The 24209-nt window shown below is 40.4% G+C and overlaps 1 protein-coding gene across 3 annotated transcripts in view; it reads left to right on the forward strand.

Annotated features, from left to right (window-relative positions):
* Nucleotides 1-2208: 2208 nt before the first annotated feature.
* Nucleotides 2209-24209, forward strand: part of PTPN3 (protein tyrosine phosphatase non-receptor type 3) — an 80713-nt gene continuing 58712 nt past the window's right edge. Inside the window, exons 1-2 of one of the 3 annotated variants that reach the window (XM_042472323.1) lie at nt 2209-2303; nt 23327-23481. In XM_042472323.1, the coding sequence (XP_042328257.1) occupies nt 23344-23481 (138 nt within the window). In that variant the 5' untranslated portion in view covers nt 2209-2303; nt 23327-23343. Of the gene's footprint in view, nt 2304-4105; nt 4303-22575; nt 22826-23326; nt 23482-24209 lie in introns of those variants that run through there. The other 2 variants (XM_042472322.1, XM_042472325.1) reach the window with 2 other exon arrangements.

A 24209-nucleotide genomic window follows, 5' to 3' on the forward strand; every position in this document is an offset into this window, starting at 1 on the left:
ACTGCATGTCACAAGCCTAACTCCTGTTAAAATCATGGACCCGACCAGGAAAAGGAGCACAAACAACACTACGTGCCGTTTTAATAACAAGTTCTGTAAAACATGGATGGAGGCCCTGGTGGCATTGCTGAAAGGAAGAAAGACAGGGCTCTCTGTCTTCTGCAGGTTGAAAATGAAATTGCTGAAATTGCACCTGTGTGCAAATGAGAGACAGGAGCTACTGTAGTGCATTGGTATGCAGAGAGATCTTGTAGCATCTTTGAGATGAACTAAAGAAATTGGCAGCATGAGCTTTTGTAGACTTGTCCACTTCCTCAAATGCACTTAAGTCTACAAAAGCTCATGCTGCCAACATCTTTCAGTTAGTCTCCAAGGTGCTACAAGATCTCTTTGCATACTGATTCTACAGACTAACATGGCTATATCTTTGGATTCTACCATTATGGAGTGTGTTGTAGCTGTTCAACAGAGTACAGAGTAGTGTTGGTGTGGGCAGTTGTCCAAATCCCATGGACCCTAGCCAGAACAGCCTGTGGAGATGCAGCAACCAGTGAAGATGGACACCATCCAGAGGGCCATTAGTTGCCTGTTGGAAAGGCAGTATAAGCAGTTTTGAAGAGCATCATCCTTAGCGCAGTTTCTAGGTGAGGGAAGGAAAGCTCAGAGAAGGCTATACTTTTAGAAGGGTTTGTGTGTGTGTGTGTATGTGTTTTTCTATACATTCATCCTCCTGGGAGATGTGTTACTCCCATGTGGAAGAAATCTGATCACAACAGCCCTGAAAAAGCATTAAAATCACAAATGTGTGGACCCTGCCAAGTCACAAGAGGAATTTTTTTGACCAAAGGCAATATCTGTTTTTTGTTTGGGATGTGTAAGGCTCGACAGGTGAGATGATAAAAGAAATGGCTTTAGGATGTGACCCCAGCCAAGCTGCTTTCTGGTGAGACCTTGACTCCTGTGGCTTCATACCTAAGTCCCCATTTGTTAAATGGAGCTCGTTGTTGGTGTTGTTATGTGCTTTCAAGTCATTTCCAATTTATGGTTTTCTTGGCAAGATTTGTTCAGAGGGGTTTTTCCACTGCCTTCCCCTGCGGCTGAGAGAGTGTGACTTTCCCAAGGCCACCCAATGGCTTTAATGGCCAAGCTGGGAACCGAACCCAGGTCTCCAGAGTCATAGTCCAACACTACAGACCTTGAGTTTTTATTTTATTTATTTGTATTTATTTTTAAATTTATTTGAGTATCATATTGGGAGAAAGGTGGGATATAAGAAAATAATAAATAAATAAATAAATAAATAAATATTTATATCCTGCCTCTCCATCAGGATTGAGGCAGCGTACAGTAAAAGTAAAAATACAAACAGTATAAAATTATATATATATATATAACACAAAAAAACAATTAAAATCCATTATAACAATAACATCTCATATTAAAACAATCAACAGTTGAATGACATAATAATAATACTAATAATATAATTAATATAAATATTATATATAACACATTAATATTATATAATAATATTAATATTATATTAATAATGAATATAATATAAATATAATATATATAATAAAATATTAATATAATAATATCAATATATTATATTAATTATTATTAATAATATAAAAGTATATATTATATTATATTAATTATTATTATTAATATATTATTATATCATGTCATTATATATTATATTAATTATTAATAATAATATAAAAGTATATTATATATTATTATATTATATTACTTATTACTATTAATATATTATTATATCATGTCATTATATATTATATTAATTATTATTAATATAATAATAATAAATTATTATTATTATTATTATTATTATTATTATTATGTTATTATCAATATAATAATAATAATAGTAATAGGGGCAGTGAGGGAAACCAGGCCTCCTCCTCCTCCTCCTGGAAGGGGCAGCGCTGGGTGATGAGACACTTTCTAATTAGGCCGCTTTCAATGCGGCCCGGTGCCTCGCTTTGCATTTTGGGATTTGTAGTTTAGGGAGGGGCATTGCGACTCTAGGCCAGAGCGCGCTCGAGAGCTCTCTGGACTACAAACCCCGGAAGGCGTCAGGAGGGAGGGGCCGCACTTAAAGCGACCTAGCCCCGTTTTTTAGAGCGTCAAGAAGCGATAAGGGCGGCGCCTGTCGGAGAGTGGGAGGGAGGTGTTTCCCAGGCGGGGCGCTTCCTGGTGCGGGCGGCGTCGGGAGAGCGGAGGAAGAGGAGGAGGAGGACGAGGGGCTGTGTGCCCACCTGCCGGGCCCTGGGCAGCAGGTAGGGCCGCCTCATGGGGACGGGGTCCTCAAGGAAGTCCTGGGCAGTAGGAGGGAGGAAGAAGGCTGGGCATGGCTGGGAGAGGCAGGGGCTCTTGGCCAGGCACCCACATGCCCCCACTTTGGTGTTGCTGCTGTTGTTAACTGCCCTGTAGTCATTCTCAGCCCATGGCCCCCTTTCCAACATCCCTAATTCCTCCCCTTTTAGCAGTGATACCTTTATGGGGACAATCAAAATGCACAAATTTTTTTGCTGTATCTTCAAAGTCAAGGAAATGAGATTCAAAGAAGATGTTTCCTTGGAATCCCGCATGCCTCCTTCCTTTGTGAAGCCACAGGCTCCTATGGAGGAAGAAGAGGACACTGAATTTCCCAACAAAGTCTTCATGTTTTGCACCAGTGATTCCAAGGAAACATCTTCTTTGAGTTGCAAATGGACATTGAATGTCCTTCTCTTTGAAAGTGGACCGCGTGGCTAAAGCACTGCAGGTAGCCCTCCCTATCAGCTGGACTAAGGCCAGGAGGAGAAGATGCAGACCCAGGACTAACATCTTCAGTCTCTTTACAGCCCTGCATGGTCCATGGCGACCTGCTGGAGAGAGACATCATCTCCAAGGCCCCCTGCCCTCCATTGCTCTGCCCATCTCCTGCCAATTCATACTCATGGGCCTGTTACAGACTGCCAGAATAAAGCTGCTTTGGGTCTCTTTGGAAGTATGCTGTTTAAATGATGCATGCATCCTAAGAATCCAGAAGCTGCACCAAAGCTGCACTCCAGTGCTTAGGAATGGAGTGTGGCTTTGGCGCGACCTCCGGACTCTTAGGACCCATCCATCATTTAAACAGCATACCTCCAAAGAGACCCGAAGCAGCTTTATTTTGGCAGTCTGTAACAGGCCTAAGTAAAGTATATTGATTGTGGTTACAGCAAGAAAAGATGGGAAATGGCAACAACAGGCTATGATGAGAGAGGGACTGGGTAGGAGACAGACCTAGAGTGGGATGACTGGTATGGAAGAAGGGGCCCATCACAGGATGGTGGTTGTGAAGGGCTCTGATGGAGCTGGCCAGTGAAGGAGTTGGATGACTCCTCCTAAGACTGTGCATAGGCATAGAACAGTGATGGTGAACCTTTTACAGACCGAGTGCCCAAACTGCAACCCAGACCCCACTTATTCACTGCAAAGTGCCACATCCCTCTGGCTTTCTAGTAAGAAACTCTGGCAAACTCTATGCTAGGGTGAGAGCATGTGTGCCCACCGAGAGGGCTCTGAGTGCCACCTCTGGCACGCGTGCCATAGGTTCGCCATCACTGGCATAGAACATTCTTAGGACATTATCACACAAGGGATGGGACATCATTGTCCAGTCCCTGTCCTGTGCTCATTGCACAATTGCGGGAAGGAGTTTCACACAAAATTGCACTTATTGGGACATTGTCCCGTTCAAAAAGCACGATTGAATGTGATCATGCGAAAGGGTTTCTCACAAATTCGTGCTGATCCCATGAATGTCCCGTGAATGAAGTGGAATTGTCCCCTCATTTTCCCTAAATCTGTATTATTGGAAGAGCCTGGTAATACAATTCCACTTCATTGACCAGACATTCATAGGATCAGTGCAATGTACTGAGAAAGCGTTTCGCACAATCACATCCAGTCGCACTTTCTGGACGGGATAAAGACGCCCGTCCCTGTATGATAAAGTCCTTAGGCATGGACCTAGGATGATGGCATCTGAGAGTAAAATGGCAGACTAGAATGACAACTCCAGCACTGCCATGAATGGTTAAAAACGGAGAGGATACTCTCTGGGATTTAGATGAGTGGACTGGAGATGGAATAGTGACCCCAGGATGGAATGAAAGAGCTGGGATGAGAATGATGGCCTCTGGGAGCAGAATGACAGGTCCAGAGCCAAAAGGACAGTGCCTGGAGGTAGAAATATGGACCATGACTGGAACGGCAGCCCTGGAATGGAAAGGAAGATATTTGGAAATGGTATGATAGTCTTGGGGTTCCTGTGGCAGCCCCCTTCAGCTGTGTATGGTATATCTCTGTATATTATCTGTGCGTGCTCTTCAGCTTTTCCCATCATATAATAAACAAATGATTGAAGCTAGATGGCCATCTGTCTGTATGCTTTGATTGAGAGTTCCTGCATGGCAGGGGGTTGGACTGGATGGCCCTTGTGGTCTCTTCAAACTCTATGACTCTATGATTCATATAGCAGTGGTCCAACTGCAGATTATAACACTGCTTTCCAGTTGAAGATGATCTGTGTAATTAATAGGTCAGCATTTCAGTGCTTCCCCCGTTCAAGCTGTGGAATCTCATCATTGTACTTTATCCCTTGAGTAAATATTTTGGAACAACTGCTAGAGGAAGCAGCTTTTTTCTTGTGATTTTTAGAAATGAAACATGTTGAATATTAGTTGGTGTTTGGGAGCTAGCAACCAAAATGGCATTACTTTTGCAGCTGCAAAAACAGAACACCACCAAGACACAGAGACCTACAGTACCTTAATGATTAACAAATTATGGTATAAGCATTCATTGTCTGCAGTTCAGAATTACATGCTTAGAGTATGCATGTTTGGGGGAGAGCTGGAGATCATAGTCAGCGTAGCTAACAAGAAATTAAACACAGATAGTGTTTTACAACATAAAATAATCAACTGATTAGATTATCACCATTAGCTAGTCTCAAAACTATTGCTGATAACTTCATCTGACACTAGGTAAGCCATACAATATGGGTAATGTGATAAGAAACCTTCATCATGATTCAGCCCTCCACAGATATACTGGGAACCTCTTGATAAATTGTAACTGCATGTCCTCTCCCTTTGAAGTGAAGATGCTTCAGCATCAGCGGCAAGTATCCTGAGAGGACAAAGTGTTTTCTGCTCAGAAGAATAAATGGACACAAACTTGACACCATAAATTGCAGGGTTCAAAACACTGGGAAAACACTTTCACATTTCAGGACATTTGTCACAATAATTTTTTTTTCCTGTTCAAAGAATCATAGAGTTGGAACATCCTCAAGGATCATCATGGCTGACCTCCATCAAGTCCAACCCCAACAGTATTATGAATGCTATCATTATGTTATCAAAAACCCTTTTAGTTTAACAAGTGTTAAGAGGTTTCACTGCTCACTCAAACACCAAATGGCAGGAAAACAGAGCAGTTAAAGTCCACATACTTAATAGAAGCTTTGTGTAGCAAATACTGATGTAGTATGGTCTCCTCTACTATACTTCTATCTTCACCACTAGCTTGGTGCTGGATAGCTATCAAAAATGGGCAACCTAAGTCCCAGAGTTATGTCTACTAGAATACACGCATGGAGCCGAAGCAACTACTGTTTCATGTTGAAAGTACCAAATTAGCAACCAGTAGTTTCCACATGAAAAGACAGAGTATGCAGTTGTGCAGCACTTTACAAATTAGAGAATAGCAGATACAGAAATTTAGGTTTGTTCTCTAAAGAAACATACTGTACAATCTAAATTTAGACCATGGGTTCGGTGAAATAAGATGAGATGTAAAAAAGAGTAGCAAGAGACCAAGGTGAGCAAGATGTAACACCATTCACTTGATTAGGCACTAAGACAGAGTGGGATATATTTGTGACATGAGACAACATTGCAGTGGGAGTAGCCATGATCAATAAAGCAAATGGATGCCTTGGTTTACTGACATTCTGCAAGTATTTTTGCCTATACGGTTGTCCCTACGTTTGCATGGATTTGAATCCGTGTCCCTAGCTTACTGGTGAGGTGCAAACTGAGGGACTTAAAATGGAGGGTGCACCGCTATTCAATGAGGCTTGAATATTGGCGGATTTCCGTTTTTGTGGGAAGGGGGTCCAGAATGGATCCCCCACAAAAACGGAGGGGCGAGTGTAATTTTAAAGATTAGAATGGCTCTTCATTTCTGTCTGCACAGCTCTGTGTTAGATAAGGGGAGAGTATATCTTTGCTCTCTGTGAATGTTTTTGGATTTTTATACACTATTTCACATCAAGTACTGTTCTGACTCCATCGTAATTTTCCCCCCACCTAGAATTACGTTTGGAAATATGCACTGAGGACAGGAACAGGATTCAAAATGACCTTGGTAGATTGGAGAGCTGGGCCAAAAGTAACAAAGTCAATTTCAACAGGGATAAACGTAAGGTTTATCTAGGCAGGAAAAATGACATGCGCAAATTGTATGGGCAATACCTGGTTTGACAGCAGTAAATGTGAAAAAGATCTAGGCCAGACCAAATGTTAAACATAAATAAACATGAGGATGATGTTATGGCCCAGAAAGGCACACTACAGATTCTGGGCTGCATCAATAGGGGTATAATGCCCAGATCAAGGGAAATAATAGCACAACTCTATTTTGCTTTGGTGTAATATCACATGTAAAATTGTGTCTATTTCTGGACATCACAGTTCAAGAAAGATACTGACAAGCTGAAACTTATGCATAGGAGGGCAAAGGCTGATCAAAGGCCTGGAAGCCAAACACTGAAAGGTGATATGAAAGCCATCTTTACATATCTGAATTAAAGTCACATGGAAAATGAAGTGAGCTTTTTTCCTGCTGCTCCAGGAACTTAAGTCTAGAACTTAATCCAGTGGATTCAGATGAGAGGAAAAGAGCTTCCATCTGAAGTTTAGGAAGAATATTGACTATAAGAGTTGTTCAAGATTGAACTAGACTGCCTTGGAGAGTGATGGAATCTTCTTTGGAGGTTTCTATACAAGGTTGGATGGCTGTCTCGGAAATGATTTAGTTGTGTATTTTTGCATGGCAGTGGGTTGGACCAAATGGCCCTTGTGGTCTCTTCTACTTCTATGGTTAAGTGATTCTAAGTGTATGAAATTTCAGTATGGATGTGTCTTACCATTATGTGTCTATCATAAGTCATAATGTGTGTCTGCATGGCTAAAGGATTTTTCAGTGTGTGAGATGGATGTTTGTGCAATGCTGACAAAGTAAACAAGAGAAGCTGAGGAGGGTGTTTTCTCTATCTTGGTAGGATTCATGGAGTTACTACCTGGGAGCTCCATCAAGCCCTAGAAATCAGTACTCTCTCTCTTTATTTCCTGATGTAGTTTTTCTTTAGTGTTAATGTCTGAGATAACTACACTCATTCCTCCATATTTGCAGCTTTGATATTTGCGGCTCTGATTATTCACGGATTTGATTAATATGTTCTCTCTAGGAATCTCCAGGTCCTCCAGTGCAACTTTGTGGTCAACTTTAACTAAAAGACCTAGAGATTCCTAGTACTCTACTAGGCAGTTGTAGCTTCTCCAGTGCAGTTCTATGGTCAGTGCTGAACATTGACCACAGAGTTGCACTGGAGGACCTAGAGATTCCTAGAGAGGTGTCTTCTCATGGTGTGTTTGTTATTTGCGGTTTTTCCATATTCACGGGGGTCTTGTGCCCCTAACCCTAGTGAGTATGGAGGGACAAGTGTACATTTGTTGAAATCTTTTAGGTGGCTGAAAATAATATGATTTCTGTACATGTTTCCCCTAAATATCAAGTGACAGTGGTTGGAACTGCTTTTATGGTACCATCATAGATAGGTGCAGAGAAAACAATAATTAAGGTACAGAAGAGGAATTTTGTGATGTTTTAGGGCTGGCTCTACTATTAGGTTGGGGTGGATGAAGTGTGGCCTGTGGGCATTTGGGGGCAATAATAGTAGTAGTAGTAGTAATAATAATAATAATAATAATAATAATAATAATTTTGCTCCAAAATGCCTATGGGAGTTCCAGACCCATCTCAAATTTGTATTTTTAATGAAGGGCTATACTTTAGTAAAGGGTAGAATCAGGTGATGGCATCAGTATTCATTTAAAGATATAGGAAGACTCGTAAAGTTTCATTCATCACCTCTTGTTCCTGTGCCACACTGTGCAATTTCTGCATCTACATTTAATTGTACTGATTTCATTGCCCTGTTGATGGCATACAGCAGATAATTTTATTGTCAAAAATAGATCTTATGATTCAATAATTTAGATGGTAATGTGATAACATTAATCTCAAAGCATGATGAATTCAAATGTTATTCTTCCTTAACCCGTAAATGTCCCCCTTGTACGCCTCCCACATTCTCTTTGATTTGAAGAAGATGTTAGCATCCCAATTTTCATGTCATCACCAAAGGGCCTCCCTATTTCCTTCTTTCATTTGAGAAGGTTCTTGAGAACCTCCAAACTGCCTCCTAGTCATCTAGAGATAAGATGGAATTATTTTATTTATTTGATCTTGACTTTTTCTACAGAACATCTCACTGCAAGATGACAAGCAAATGTAAAAGTTTTCGTATTGAATACAGTTAAACAAATTATAACATTAAAACAATATTGAATTAAAAGCACACCTCCCACAGAAGTACAACACACATTTATTAAAATGCCCTTCTTAGACACCAGTTAGTTGTGAAAACCCATCTGAATGAAAAGGTCTTAGCCTGCCTAAAGATGGACATCAGGGAGGGAGCCATTCTAGCTTCTTTACATGGAAGTTCCACAACCTGAGAGCAATCACTGACAAGGCTTTCTCTCGTGGCCCTTCAGCTATCCATATGAGGGAAGCAGTAGGAAGAGAATGTCCCCCCCCCCCCCAAGTTTCTCAGCTCAGTCAGTTTCATATGGGAGAATATGGGTCCTGTGATAGTCCCAGGGCTTTGAGTCCAAGTTGTATAGGGCTTTGTATATCATTTCTGGCTTTCATCCTGATGATATTTGAAAGGTACCATTCGTTGCATGCACCATTTCACAGAGGATTTTGCATGCTTTTGATTCACCAGCTCTGAAGGTGGTATTGAACTGACGTTGAAAGCCAGTTTGTACAGTCAGCAGACATGATATACAGTCATCCCTCCATATTTGCGGCTTTGATATTTGCGGCTTTGATTATTCCCGGATTTCATTAATATGTCTAGGTCCTCCAGTGCAACTCTGTGGTCAACTTTAACTAAAAGTTGCACTGAAAGACCATTTGTAGCTACTTCAGTGCCATTCTATGGTCAGTGTATGTTGGACATTGACCACAGAGTTGCACTGGAGGACCTAGAGATTCCTAGAGAGGTGTCCTCTCAGGTAAAAACAGTGTTTTTGTTATTTGTGGTTTTTCCATATTCACGGGGGTCTTGTTCCCCTAACCCTAGCAAATATGGAGGGACAACTCTATAACCATATCTTGCCTACAGATCTCTGGGGTGGTCTCTTATCAGCAGTTTGATTAAAAGTTGCCCCTATGGTTGCCATAATTCTGTACTATAAACCAGGACAAAATGCAGGATAAAATTTAGCCCAAAATGTAGGACATTTAAGGTCCTCCATTTTTCTTGAATGCCCTATGTTTTAAGGTCCCCCATTTTCTTAAATGTCCTACATTTTGGGCTAAATTTTATCCTACAATTGTCCTATATTTTGGTCTAAATTTTGTCCTACATGTTGTCCCGGTTTATAGTAGAGAATTATGGCAGCCCTAGTTGCCCCATACATTTGGAAGGCATTTCTGAGAAGTAAATGTGACAGATGAAGAGGTCAGGTTGAAGTAGGGCTTCTCAAAAACTTTCCTCTGGGATTCTCTAGCCACTTGTGCCTCGTTCAATCTGCTGAAAAGATATCTACTGCCATCACCCTTTCATCAGTGACCCTAAGGCAAGGGATTTCTCAAGGTTTCGCATCCAGTTTAGCTTTGCAGAATCAGAGCCTTTCTGCCTCACCAGGACACTCAGTCCTGAAACTAGAAAAGCGGCAGTGACCAATATGGCAGATATTGGATTCTGCGCTTATGCTGTTGTAGAACGGCTGCTCTCAAGTCCTTGCAAAAGTAGTTTATTTTAAAAGGTGGAGAAACAGTAGGTAAAAATTTAACAGAGAACCCGTTAAGAAATACTCATGCAGACAGAAGGTTTTGTTTTTCTAAGCTAGGTAATGCATTACCAGAATGTAGGTGAGATCTCAAGAACCAGAATAACAATAAATACACCAGTATAATGCAATGGCTAACAGGATGACCACCAGTGCCCTTGCAGGTTGCTTTGCAGTGAAAATCTAAGAGCTCAATAACCATTACTGTACGTATATACTTGATTGTAAATCGACCTCATGTATAAGTTGAAGGCAGGTTTGGGGGCCAAAATTATGGAATTTGGCCTGTGGATAAGTCGAGGGGGCATGCAACTTAGGGCATGTAACTTAAGGGATATAAAAAATGAAGCAAAGGAAAATGATGTCCATGAAAATAGCTAAATTACTTCATATGAGACTGTTGGCTGTGGCCTTGCATATCTGGTCCAAATGAATAACAGACTTGGGGCAACCAATAAGGCACATATAGCTAATTAACTCTGATGAGAAGATAGTTCCAATCTAGTCAGACCACCTTATCAAGAATAAACAAGGTCATGTTTTCTCAAGTCTAGAAAGTATTGCCCTCCTCAGCAAAAATAGGCAAAGGCCATGATGGATCGGGGTCTAAGAAATTTTACAGGTCAAGTCACATGAAGGGTCACTATTTGAGAAAGTAGCTGATTTCTGTTTTCCATTTTTGACATGGAGTGCCACATTGCGCTGTCTCTCTTTTCTCAAGAGGCATCACAATAACATTGACATGACCAGTTCTGCATTTGGGTACTCATAAGTACAATTGCCATAGTCACCAGTGTCTTTCCACAGCAGTGTCTGCACAGTGCAAACAAAAGGCCTTTGGCTGTTACCAGGAATTGCCAGTTGTAGAAGGATCTTTTAATCGTGTGTGTTGTGTTTTTATCTTCACAATTATTCTTTCATTGCTTTAAAAATGGCTTCAAATTAATGTTTTTAACTTGGTTGCTTATTTGTTTTTAACTTTTGTACTACACATAGTTTTAGGCTTTTATTTTGTTTTAACCTATACTGTGAACCACCCTGTGTCCCATATATTAAAGGATATTCAATCAATCAGTTAGTCAATCAGTCAGAAACCTCCTGAAGAATATGGCAGCAGAATCTTGAGTTGGCAAGCTGTGGATTGCATGGACAGAATCTAAATTACTATCTTCATCCTCAGTGCTGTCTACTATATGTTGCAGGATTGCAAAAGTCTGTTTTACTTGATGTGTCATCACTCATTTTTCCTTGTTCTGAAGTTGACCCGAAGCATATCTTTGGAAATTTAGATTAGGAAATGAGGGATCAGGCCAGATTCATGCCACAGGTGGACTAAATTGTTTTGCTGTGATCACTCACTTGCAGCCTAATTTTAAACTCTATTTGAGTTTTAAAGCCTGGGACGGGAATTGTGTGGCCTTCCCGATGGCGATGATGGACTGCAGCTCCCAGAAGCCTTAGCCAATGTAACCAATAATGAATAATGTTGGGAATTGCAGTTCAACTTGTGGTGGGTTCATGATTCTCACCATTACCTTTGGAAATGGAAATAAATGCCACTGGTTTCATTTCTTTTCTCCACATTTCAAAAATATTTTAAAACAACAACTTTCAGGAAATCAGGTAATGCTGATTCTCCCTTAAACATGCATTTGATGTTGTTCAGGCTCTGTTCAGAGTAGCCCCTATTGTGATGTTGAAATATTTGTTGGAGAATAGCATTTATCACCTCAGATGCTTTGCTTGATTTTTAAAATGGTTTGGGTGCTTTTTAAATGAAAAAGTAAGTTTGCTTTGTATGATTTTTTTTCAGAGAGATGGTCATGTCAGTGTGTTGCATCAAAGGAAGAAAGGCCTAAATCCAATTGCTATAGTAGACCTATAGTTGCAGAATGAAAAATCAACATTTATATAAATCCAGTTAATTCAATTTGTCTACTGTGAAAGGATCTAACAATTGGATTTAATACAGAGAAGATGTTGCCATCTTAAAAGACTAGCACATTTCATTTTGCATATGCTTTCATATATGTTTCATTTTGCTTTCACTGACTGTAGCTCACTTTATACAGTTTTGAAATCACCACAGTCAATTTACATTGTTAGAACACAGTGCTTATATTGTCTTTCTGTTTACTAGGCAAGAAAAAACTAGCTTTACATGAATTGGCTTGAAATCTGAATCTTGAGGTGTGAACTCTTAACCATAGGAAGTGGGTAACCTGTATTACTGGTTCAGTCATATGATTGCTCCAGGGCAATCCAAAACTACTGTGTACCTTGCCAGGAGATAACAGCTTACATGAAGAAAGTTTAGTCGTAATAGTGGATTCTTCCTTGGATTGTACAGCTTTCTGAGCCTCCCTCCTATCATCTCATTCGAGCTAAAGAAACACATTTGCTGAGATTTTGATGTTTTCAAGTGTTTTACCCAAAGACTAACTGAAAAGTAAATGTGTGCCTTTTGAAATAGCTAGTAAGGAGTTGTTCATTTTTAAGGACCTCTTGCTTTGTATTAAAATTGTATTATCTTTCAGCTAATCTTTTTTCTCCCTGTAGTATTTATTTGGTCACTGTTGCCTCAAAATTAAACTACTTAGGGGTGATGTTTTGTTTGCTATTGCTCTTCATTTGACTCTGTATACATCATATACTTACAGAAGTACTGTTGTCTATTGTAAATAGCAGTACAACTAGTTTTTGTTTCTTTTTGTGTACAGGACTTAGCACACTATTACTTTGAATACCCATATATATTAGAAATATAAGAAAAATTCTAGAAAAGAACAGGATAATCACTATCATTTGGAAATCAGTGATTAACAACTACAACAAAAGTCTTCTTAAAGCCATGTGAGGCCTGTTAGTTTTGAAATTTCCCATAGATCATCCCTTAATTTCTCAGTCTGTTGTAGAGTGCAACTGTTTGTAGCAAATTGTGAATTCCGTACTAGTAGCATTGCTGTTGGTACATTACTTTGTATTTGATGACCCACTGCTACTGCACTAAGACAGAAGTAGATTGTGAACTTGCATTATCATTTGCAGCTAACTAAAGCTGCAGACTGTTTCTTTGGTATCTCATTGGTAGGGGTGGTGCAGCACAAGTGCACGGTTCATTTCCAGTGTTACCTAGGGAATGAAGTACCTTTGTTTCTTGAACAAGACAGTCTCTCTGTGTTGTGTGTAATAAACTGATAAATAATTGGATTCTGTAGAATCACTGTCTGAAGACGTCTATCCTCTGAGGTATCATAATTTTGGTGGGTATATCAAAGGATAAAAAAACCCTAATATTCAGATACACATCCCCTCCCCAAACAAGTGGTTCCATTAAACGTAAACCAGGCAAGCTGTCCCTTGAAACTTTACACCCAAGAAGAGAAAAATCTGTGGGCTTTGCTGTTAAGTATGCTTGTTTTTCCTGCAGCTTTTTAAAAAAGTACAATCCTTGTCATCTTGGCAGGCTGTTCACATTCTTCTGGTATCAGTTGTTCCAGCATGCAGAAATGACTTATGGGCAAACAGATAAAACTTTTACCTGCTGGAAAGAAACACCAAGCTTGTAGAAGAAAACAGTTTTGTATTGGAGCTGACTGAGTTCAATAGGCTCTTTAATCATTTTCCTTTTTTTTAATGTTAGGTTCAGCGTTACAAAGTGGAGTATATTGAAGAAGCGCATAAAAATAAATAATGGCAATCAATAAGAATTGTTAGGATGTTCAGTTTGTAACAGGATACCAGTGGGTATATGTCTATAAGATTGTATCATTCATTGGACCACACTTAGATGATAATTCAAGAATATTTGGGGCTAAAACCATTGTTCTGTGAGCAAATTTCTATATGCTGAATGTGAATTCCTCTTCTCCTTCTTCCCTCTTTGCCGCCCCTGGGGCACACTTGTCTCTGTTCTAGATGATCCCTGCCCTCACATTTAAAGACAACATGGATCCAAAACAGACTGCAGAAATAATCTGTCTTGAGACCACTTTAACCGCCCTGGCTCAATGCTATGGCATTCGGGGAACTGAAATTTGTGGTGGCTCCAAGAGCAGAATTCTCGAATTGGATTATTTCTGAAGTGTGGCTGCAGCCCTAGGGACAGCGAGGCAAGGCAATTCAGTACAGTAGTGGTATTCATTCTGCAGGTGAAATGCTGCTGTTTGATTCAGCAGTTGCTGTGTACATGATGCTTTTTGATGGTTCAAAGCAGTGTATCATATCAAGGTTTGCCTTTCTGTGGGTGCAAAAAACTCCACTTACAGAATATTTCATCCAAGTTTCATGGACCATCCTATCCCTTATGCTTACCCCATTCAGCATGCTTTGAAACCATCGCTATATAAAATTTTCCAGAGGTAGTGGAGCAGGGGTCAAAAGAAGGGGGCAAGAAAATCTACTTTTACCAATCTAGTTGTACAGTATACATTTCAGTTTGGATCCAACCTCCTCATTTTGAGAATATTTAGAATAAGCAACTGAGGGAGCTCAGTATTATTTTTCTGGCAGCAACTGGTGGCAGCATCAGACCAGAAGGTGTTACTTATCAATTAACTTAGCATTTCTAAGGATTTTAAAAAATATATTTTAAGTTACTATAAGATCATAGGCCAGTAGTGGTGAACCTATGGCATGTGTGCCACAGGGGGCACGCAAAGCCCTCTCTGTGGGCATGTCTGCCATTGCCCCAGCACAGAGCCCAAGACTTGTCTTGCTGTGGCAGGCAGCTGCATCCCTTCCTCCGCATCTGGCTCTTCCTCCTCCTCCTCTCCCTCCCCCACCACTGTTGCTGCCACCTTCTCCTCCTTCTCCTATGTCCTGCTACCAGCTTCTTACTTTCAGTATGCATCTACACTATAGATCTCAGTGGTTGTCCCTCAAGGCTCCTTTGCCACCCAGCTTTCTCCTGGAAAAGAGCTGAGCATCGGCGGCAGAGGAAGGGCGAACGCTTGCCCCTCAAGTGAAAAGTTGGAGAGTGAGCTGCTAAAAACCTATCAGGAGTCCAAAGAAGTTTAGCCCTTTTTAATTTTGGTCCTTGCCTACTGCCAAGTTGTGCAGGCCTGAGATATTTGTTGTTCTTGTTATTGCTGTGTGCCTTCTGTGCTTTATTGCTTTTGTTGTTGCTGTATGCATCCAAGTCGTTTCCAACCAATGGTGACCTTAAGGCAAAGCTATCCTGGGGTTTTCTTGGCAAGATTTGTTCAGAGGGGATTTTTGCCATTGCCATCATTTGAGGCTGAGATTGTGTGACTTGCCCAAGGTCACCCAGTGGGTTTCATGGCCTATCAGTCCAGGTGAGATTCCAAAAGGTCTTCCAGTTTGAGCAGGGCTGAGAATGATGGATTTAATATTTATATGGGTGGCTTTTTTGTTTTTGTTTTGAGCTTTTATTTGGTCAGCTCCTCCATTTTTTCCTTGCATGTCCCCCCAGAAGTCCTGCCCCCTGGAAATCCTGTCACCCCACTTGGCACCGGGTGACACTTGCTACGGGAACACCACTTAGTTTGGGCATTCGGTCTCTGAAAGGTTCACCATCACTGTCATAGGGGATCATTGCAGATTCTGGTCTCACCCTCATCATCGTCATGATTTGTAAATGAGAGCCAAAACACATTGCAGAAATAATCCACTTTGAGACTACTTTAACTGCTCTGGCGCAGTGCTAGGGAATTTTGGGAGGTGTAGTTTGTTGTGGCACCAGAGCTCCCTGACAGAGAAGCAAAATGTCTCACAAGAAGACTACAGTTCCTAGAATTCCCTAGCATTGAGCCAGGGCAGTTAAAGTGGTGTCAAACTGGATTACTCCAGCACTGTTTTTTGGCTCTAAAAGGGCAAGGCAAAATGTGAGTGAATGCAGGAAAAATTGGAAACAAGCATATTTGCTGATGTTGCATAACATTATTGTGGATCATGGTGTAGGTCTATAATGTATTCAGGCTTAGCTTTCATTTTCCAGGGTTTGTGGAGCTTGAGTCAACATGATAGCTGATAGAGATAGGAACTAACTAATTAAAATCAATTCAGCTATGAAGGAAGTTGGCAATTTGCTGACAAAAAGGGAGTACTTATTTGAATTTATTTTTGGATGGAAGTGGTTGATTTAAGTTAGCATTTCTTCAGAATTAAGTTATCAGCTTATTTAATGAGTCACAATGCTAAAGTGCCAACGAATTCTTTAACCAAAGTGTAGTTCTATTTGCGTTTTGCAAAACCAGTTCATGGTTTGTATTCATTCCAGAGTCTGAGAATTACAGCGTTTAAGACACAAGACTCACATTTTACTCAAGAGTAGTTGCAGGGGATGGGAATTAATTGTGTAAAGAGGGGTTTGAAGTTATTTGTCTCCATGCCTGGTATTCCCCCAACTTCTTTCCTCCAGAAAAAGATGTCTACCTGAGACATATTACAAGTGCTTTTTGTACATCCCTGGAGTAAGCACATGGATGGGATTTTTTAAACCTTCATCTTGGGTATGGCTTTTATTGTAGTAATGTTACATATATTACCGTAGATGCAAATTTAAAAGTAAACAATATTTTAAAACTTCCCTTCACAATAAAATGCCATCAATCACATTGGATTAAAAATACCCACATTAATAGTCATCATAACATGTTAACTCTTTCCCACTACCTTTTCCATATCTGAACCATCACTGGGTTCTTAAACTTAAAGGGTTTTGAGGATTATATTTCCATGTTTTTGAAAAGAAGCTGTATAATTATAGTATAGATTGAGTATTTTGTTGTTCTGGTTGTTGTTGTTGTTGTTGTGTGCCTTCAAGTTGTTTCTGACTTATGGTGACCCTAAGATGAACCTATCATAGGGTTTTCTTGGCAAGTTTCTTCAGAGGGAGGTTGCCATTTCCATCCTCTGTGGCTGAGAGAGTGTGACTTGTCCAGTGGATTTATATAGCTGAGCCAAGGTTTGAACCCTGGTCTCCAGAGTCATAGCCCAATGCTCAAACCATTACACCATAATGGCTGACATAAGGTTGAATATCCCTTATCCAAAATACTCCAAAATCAGAATTTGCCCACATGGGTGGCTGAGATAGTGACACCCTTGCTTTCTGATGGTTCAGTGTACACAAATTTTGTCTGATGCATAAGATTATTAAAAATTTCTGGCCCTTCATGTCCACAGATTCTTTATCCACACGTTCAAGCATCTATGACTTGAAAACATTTAAAAAAGATTTATATCAATTCCAAAAAGCAAACCTTGTTTTTGCCATTTTATGTAAGGAACACCATTTTACTATGCCATTGTATTTATTGGGACTTGAGCATCCACAGATTTTGTTATCCACAGAGGTCCTGGAACCAAGGTCCCACGGTATTATGTATAAAATTACCTATAGACCATTGTATAAGTGCTATACAAAACATAAGTGAATTTCATATTTAGACTTGGGGCCCATTTCCAAGGCATCTCATCATGTATATGTAAATATTCCAAAATCCCAAAAAATCCAAACCGCTTTTGGTCTCAAGCATTTCAGATAAGACAGATTCAACCTGCACTCTGAAAAATAAGTATGCACAAATAAAATACAGAAAGCATAAACATTAAAAAGTTATAACTCTACAGATACATGTAAATAGATAATGCTGCTCTTATGTTCAGCGAGATTTATTTCTGGGTAAGCCTGTATGGTATTCTAGGGTTTCCCCCCCATTTCTCTGCTACTTTATAATTTATTTATAAGGCAGGGTGGCTCTGTGAGCCTACAAAATTATCTCACAATTATCTCAGTTTCCTAGAATCATTTAATGATTCTGTTTAATATTCAGTATGAGATGTAGTTGCGCCACAAGAGAAAACTAACCTGTCAAACAGAACTTGAATTTTGATGTCCTTGCATTTTTCCCATTTGTTACTTGATGTTATTTTTTGTACATTATTATTTCTCTTGATGATCATCATCATAAGCAAGTTTATCTGAGATAATCTTTTGGTCCCCCTTCTTTAGTGTTATTAATTCAAACGGACATTCTATTGTCAACTTCCTACCTCTTAAATTCTGTGTGCTAAAACCCTGTCTTGTAAAATATTTTCGTCAAATACCATTTTATTATTTCTACATTTTAACAACAATCGGTTTAAGTCAAAATATTTACAGTTTTGTTTCTGTAGGTTATACATCTCTCCTAATTTTACTCTGACAGTGTTTCCTATCAGCTAGCTCCTTGCATTGGCCCCATACAGACAGGCCAAAATAAAGCTGCTTCGGGTTACCAGTCTGGAAGCCGCACCAAAGCCACAATTCAGTCCTAAGGAATGGAATGTGGCTTCGGTGCAGCTTCCAGACTCTTAGGATACATGCATCATTTAAACAGCATACCTCCAAAGTGACCCGAAACAGCTTTATTTTGGCAGTCTGTATAGGGACATTGTTAACCAAAATGCACGCCATACTTGTTTCTGCCTTTTGTTCCTTAATGGTCTTAGAGCAGTGATGGTGAACCTTTTACAGACCTAGTGCCCAAACTGCAACCCAGACCCCACTTATTTATTGCAATGTGCCACGTCCCTCTGGCTTTCTAGTAAGAAACTCTGGCAAACCCTGTGCTAGGGCGACAGCATGTGTGCCCACAGAGAGGGCTCTGAGTGCCACCTCTGGCACGCGTGCCATAGGTTCGCCATCACTGTCTTAGAGTGTTAAGAAAAAAGACTGGAAGGCTAGAAATATGAGGTACAGGTTACATATACCTTCATAAAATCCCATGTTTTCAGCTTGTCTAGATCCTGCATAATATTCTATGTTAGAGGCAGAATGATAAAGCAGAGAAAGCGTATCTGGAAATACCCTGAGCATGGGCTTTAAAAAAAAATTTTTTTTAGCAACAGTGACTGAGCAATCGCATGGTAAAAATGAGTTGATTTAGAATAGTATTTGTCATGAAGCACTCCAGTATTGTGCATCCCAAGCTGTCTGATGGGACTGGTGTTTTCCTCCCCAGTGTATCATATTTATGCCCATTGGCTAAAATATTTTCCTGTAAACTCACCAGGAAGTGACAGCCAGTATCACTTGAACTGGCACCAGTACAGGGATCACCATTTAAAATAGCATCCTCACCAAGATTACAGCTTTGTACAGTGGCCATATTTTCAGAGGCAGAAGGTTCACTAGATAAAATAGTTTTTATATAGCAGTGACTGGAAGTTCTGAGACCTGAGTTCTTGCTGAAATTATTCATAACCTAATCATTCATATTTGAGCCATTATAGATGAGGTTTGGAGATAAAAATTTGGAGATTTTTCAGATATTTGTATTTGTATTTATGAGACTGATTGGAGCATATACTGAGAGGGAGCATGGTTTAACCTACTCAGCACCTTGGCGTTTAGTCATGCGAACCACATGATCACATGCTCTTTCAGATCAGAGGTGGGCTACATATGTGACACCTCCCCCATGTTTGTGCCATCCAAGTTTTAGAGAAACTTATTTTAGTGTATGTGCATACATAGAAATATTTGGTGAAAAAAATAAGGTTTTCTCATTTCCGGTTGAGGCTGAGATGGATGAGGCAACAGTGGTGAGATCCAAGATCTGAAATTGTCCTCCAGATCTGACACAAGTTGCCCTTCCCTGTTCTCCATATTGAAGGCATTATACATCTTGTCTTGACTGCAGTGCATATCTTAATCTTGCAGGAGAATAAAGTGTATCCTCCCCTTGTGGGATGTAGTGAAGGTAAATACATCCTTTCCAAAATTATGCTTTTTAGGGATATGAAACATATAATATTTAAAATAGCCATACTCCTTATATATTCATCATGCAGTTGCATGCAAGAGCTAAAGAGACAACTGTGAAACTACTTTATATCTTTTTCTTTCTTGATTACATTACTGTTGTTTTTTTCTGATCAGTAATTGCCATCATCAATGTGTGTGTGTGTGTGTGTGTGTGTGTGTGTGTATGTCTGTATGTATATGTAGCTGAAATTATGGATTCATGAAATCATTTGCCTGGCAAATTTATGCCTACAGTCCACAAACCCTTGTGCAGTAATACATTTGTTAATACATAGTGCGTGACAGGACTTTTTGTTGTTTTATTGGCTATATGTGTACTTTGCTAGTGTTACTATTTGGTATATAATGGTTGCTACATTTCGATAAATTTGATTATACAGTACAGTACTTCCTTGTGTTTAGACAGAAATGAGAAGAGAGAGTTTGAATTTTCTTATACGTGTTCCTGAGAGTTGGTTATTTTCTTGGTAACAAGTGTTCTGAGTAATTTGACCTTATAAACCATCTGAAACTTTGGTTGTGGATTTTATCAAATGTTTCAAAACAGAAAGAACAAATAGTCATGTGAAAGCAGATGTTACATGTTGTACTTTTTAGGGGTGGGAGGGGGCTGCCTGTTAGTGTTAGGATTTGATAGTATGACTGTCTTTTATTTTATTACAGCATGATTGTAAAAAGCATATATTCTCTGTAGATTTAAATATTCTGTTCATGTGTCTGGTAAATTCCTTGGCAATATTATGCTGAGATACTGGACAACTATTGTTAAATGTGACAGAATCCTGAAAGAAACACACCAAGAAGAACAAATCTAAGGAGGAATCTATATATATATCAAGCGGCAGAAAAATTACAGAAAGGTGCAGTTTGGCTTTCTTCCCAATGGTCAGTTTAAATAACATTCTTTCAATTTTGGCCCTGTTAGTGAATGTTTTTGGGTGTATACTAATCCATCCCTTCTTTTCATTTAAGTGAATGACAATTGAATCAGTTTTTTCTTATTTATTAGGGAATTGTTTTTATTTATTGTTATTGGGGTGCGGTGTTATCAGTATGCTGATGACACCCAAATTTATTTCTCTATGTCCCCAACTGCTACAGTGACTAAGAATGGCATCTCTCCTCTGGATGCCTGCCTTGGGTCGGTAATGGGCTGGGTGAAGGAAAACAAACTCAAGCTGAATCCAGAGAAAACAGAGATACTTGCGATAGGTACCCCAAGTACCTATGGAGATTTGTCAACCAGTTCGCAGTTTGGGAGTACTCCTGGACTCATCGCTGTAGTTATCATCTCAAGTGGATGCGATGGCCAGGAGCGCTTGGCATCAACTTCGGTTGATACGCCAACTGCGCCCCTACCTGAACCAAAAGGACCTTGAAACAGTGGTACATGCACTGGTAATCTCTCGATTAGATTTCTGTAATGTGCTCTACATGGGGCTACCCATGTACCAAGTTTGGAAGCTTCAAATGGTTCAAAATGTGGCAGCCAGATTGGTCACCAGTACATCTAGGTTTGACCATATAACACCTGTATTAAAATCTCTTCATTGGCTACCAATCAGCTTCCGGGCACAATACAAGGTGTTGGTTATTACCTTAAAGCCCTATGTGGCTCGGGCCCGAGTTCCCTGTGGGAACGCTTCTCCCTACATAATCCGCCCTGCACTCTCAGAACATCAGGGAAGAACGTACTAGAAAAGGGGTAGGCAACCTGCGGCCCGCGGGCCGGATGCGGCCCGGCGAAGCCTTGGGACCGGCCGCAGCCCAGTCCTGCCGCCGATTGTCGCCGGGGCCTTTGGGGGGCAATTGTCTATAGAAGCCTCAGAAACATGCATTTATATTAACATTTTTTTAAAAATCAGCAAATTTTTTCGTGTGTCCTCCATTTTTTTAAAAAAAGTGTCTTCCATTTGAAAATTTTGTCCTACATTTGTCCTGGTTTATTTATATATTTAATTTGTTAAAAAATTATTTAATTATTTATTTTTTGGCTTCGGCCCCCCAGTTGTCTGAGGGACAGCAACCCGGCCCCCGGCTCAAAAAGATTGCCTACCCCTGTACTAGAATATTATAAGACTAGATTAAAAACCACTTCCCATAGAAGCGTACACTGCTGTGGCTCCTCAGCTGTGGAATAGCTTTCCGGAAGAGATCTGTCTTATTACCACTCTAGATGCCTTTAAGGAGGCACATAAGATGGATCTCTTCCGGCGATCCTACCCACCCAATCCTACATAGAGTCTGTCGAATTGAAAAATCTATATCTCCACTTCTGTTTATGATTGTCTGATTATTGACTGATTAGAACTGAATGATTAAATGATAATTTAGTTTTTTATTGAATTAATAGTAATTTTAATATTCTAATGAGTGTATTTATTTATCATATAGTAGTATTTTATTGAGCTATTTGTATGTGTACTATAGTTTTTTATTGATGTAATCCCGCCTTGATCCGTGGGAGAGGCGGGAAATATAAATAAAATTGTTGTTGTTGTTGTGTGCCCTGGAGTTGTTTTCATTTATGGTGATCCCCAAGCAGACCCCCATCACTGTGTTTTTCTGGCAAGATTTGTTCAGAGGGGAAGTTTCCTTTGCCTGCCTCTGAAGTTGAGAGTGTGTGATCTGCTCAATGTTTACATGGCTGAGCAGGGATTTAAACCTTGGTCTCCAGAGTCATAGTTCAATGCTCAAACTGCAATGTTTTTCAAGGGCAACTTTCCAAGCACACAGTAGCAAACAGAACCAGAACAGAAGGAAGTTGTTTTTGAAGATTTTTGAAAGCCCTCAAAATTCAGGATTATTTTGTGTTTCAAAACACTGTGCTTAAATGTAACAAGTAAGTTTGATCTCCTGTTTCCTAATAATATTTCTTAATATGTTATGGTGCGTTACAGAGCGCCCAAGAAGGGTGCTCTGCTGCCGCCGATTGCTATGTCCGGGAACCGCAGTGGCCAAACCGCGCGGCTCCCAGGCACAGCAAGAAAGAAGCGCCAAAATGGCACTTCTTTCTGGGCCCTGGAAGTGGCGCCGCGAGGCGCTAGTCGCACACTCACAGCGACACTTCCACTGCGCGATGTCCAGACGCTGCGTGGCCGCGATGTCAAAATGGTGGCTCCCCGTGTGGACGGGCACCGCCATTTTGTATGGACTCGGTCCGTATTAGGGTTGAGGGGTGTCGGGAACCCTAACGCGGCCCTTTTTAACCCTATTACGTGCCTATGTCTTTTTTATGTTATATTTTGAACTAGTGAGGCAGAGTTTTACTGTGAAATCTGTGTATAATGAAGAGTTTAGTATGCCTGATAAAGTATAGTTTGCTATATCTCTTGCTTTGCAGGTTGTTCTACATTAGTTATGAACACTCGATTACGAGCGTTAGGTGGGAGAATAAATAACATCCGTGCATCAGAATTACCAAAGGAACGAATCCGATCTGACATTGTTTGCAATGTCCACCTCTTGGATGGTTCATTACAAAGCTTCAAAGTTAGCGTAAGTATTGAAATTTTAAATACTTTGTACAATTTAAAGTTAGTTACCTTGAGTTTGGCTGTTTCCATAGGGAACTTTTGGGGATATATCTTATTCAAAGCTGTAGCTTCCTTATAGGGTACAATGATGTTCACGAAATTTCTCAACAAAAGCAGCTGATTAAGGATAAGAAAGAAGGTTTACATTCTGCTATTATGATCAGATTTGAGGGTGGGGGAAGGAGGATTTCATAGAAAATGACTCAATATACTTAACAAGCTGACAGGTTTTTCTGCAACTCGGCAATATAGAAGAGGTCAGACTTGAGGACATTCTTTTTGATGTTGAGATAGGCCCGTTACAGACTGCCCAAAAGGGGCGGTCTTGGGCCGCTGCTGGTTGCAGCGTGGAGGAGCCGCAGCAGCCAAACCGCACGACTCCTCCGCGCTACAAAAAAGGAGTGCAGAAATCGCACTCCTTCCGGCAACCCGGAAGAGCCGCCGCAAGTGCCAAAGCGCGGACTCACGACGGCTCTTCCGGGTTTAGACGTCCGTTACGTCAAGATGTAACGGACGTCAAGATGTAACGGACGTCTAATCTTGCCGTACGGAATACGCGCGAGGGGCAAGGCGCATCCGGAAGCGCCGCCCCTCACACGTATTCCTGGCGCAACGACGGCGCCGCTTAGGCCCGTCTGTAAGGCGCCGCAGAAAGGGTAAGAAATGTCTTGGGCTTCATCTACACTGCAG

This window comes from Sceloporus undulatus, chromosome 6 (assembly GCF_019175285.1).
Source record: "Sceloporus undulatus isolate JIND9_A2432 ecotype Alabama chromosome 6, SceUnd_v1.1, whole genome shotgun sequence".
In the NCBI taxonomy this organism is placed as follows: Eukaryota; Metazoa; Chordata; class Lepidosauria; order Squamata; family Phrynosomatidae; genus Sceloporus; species Sceloporus undulatus.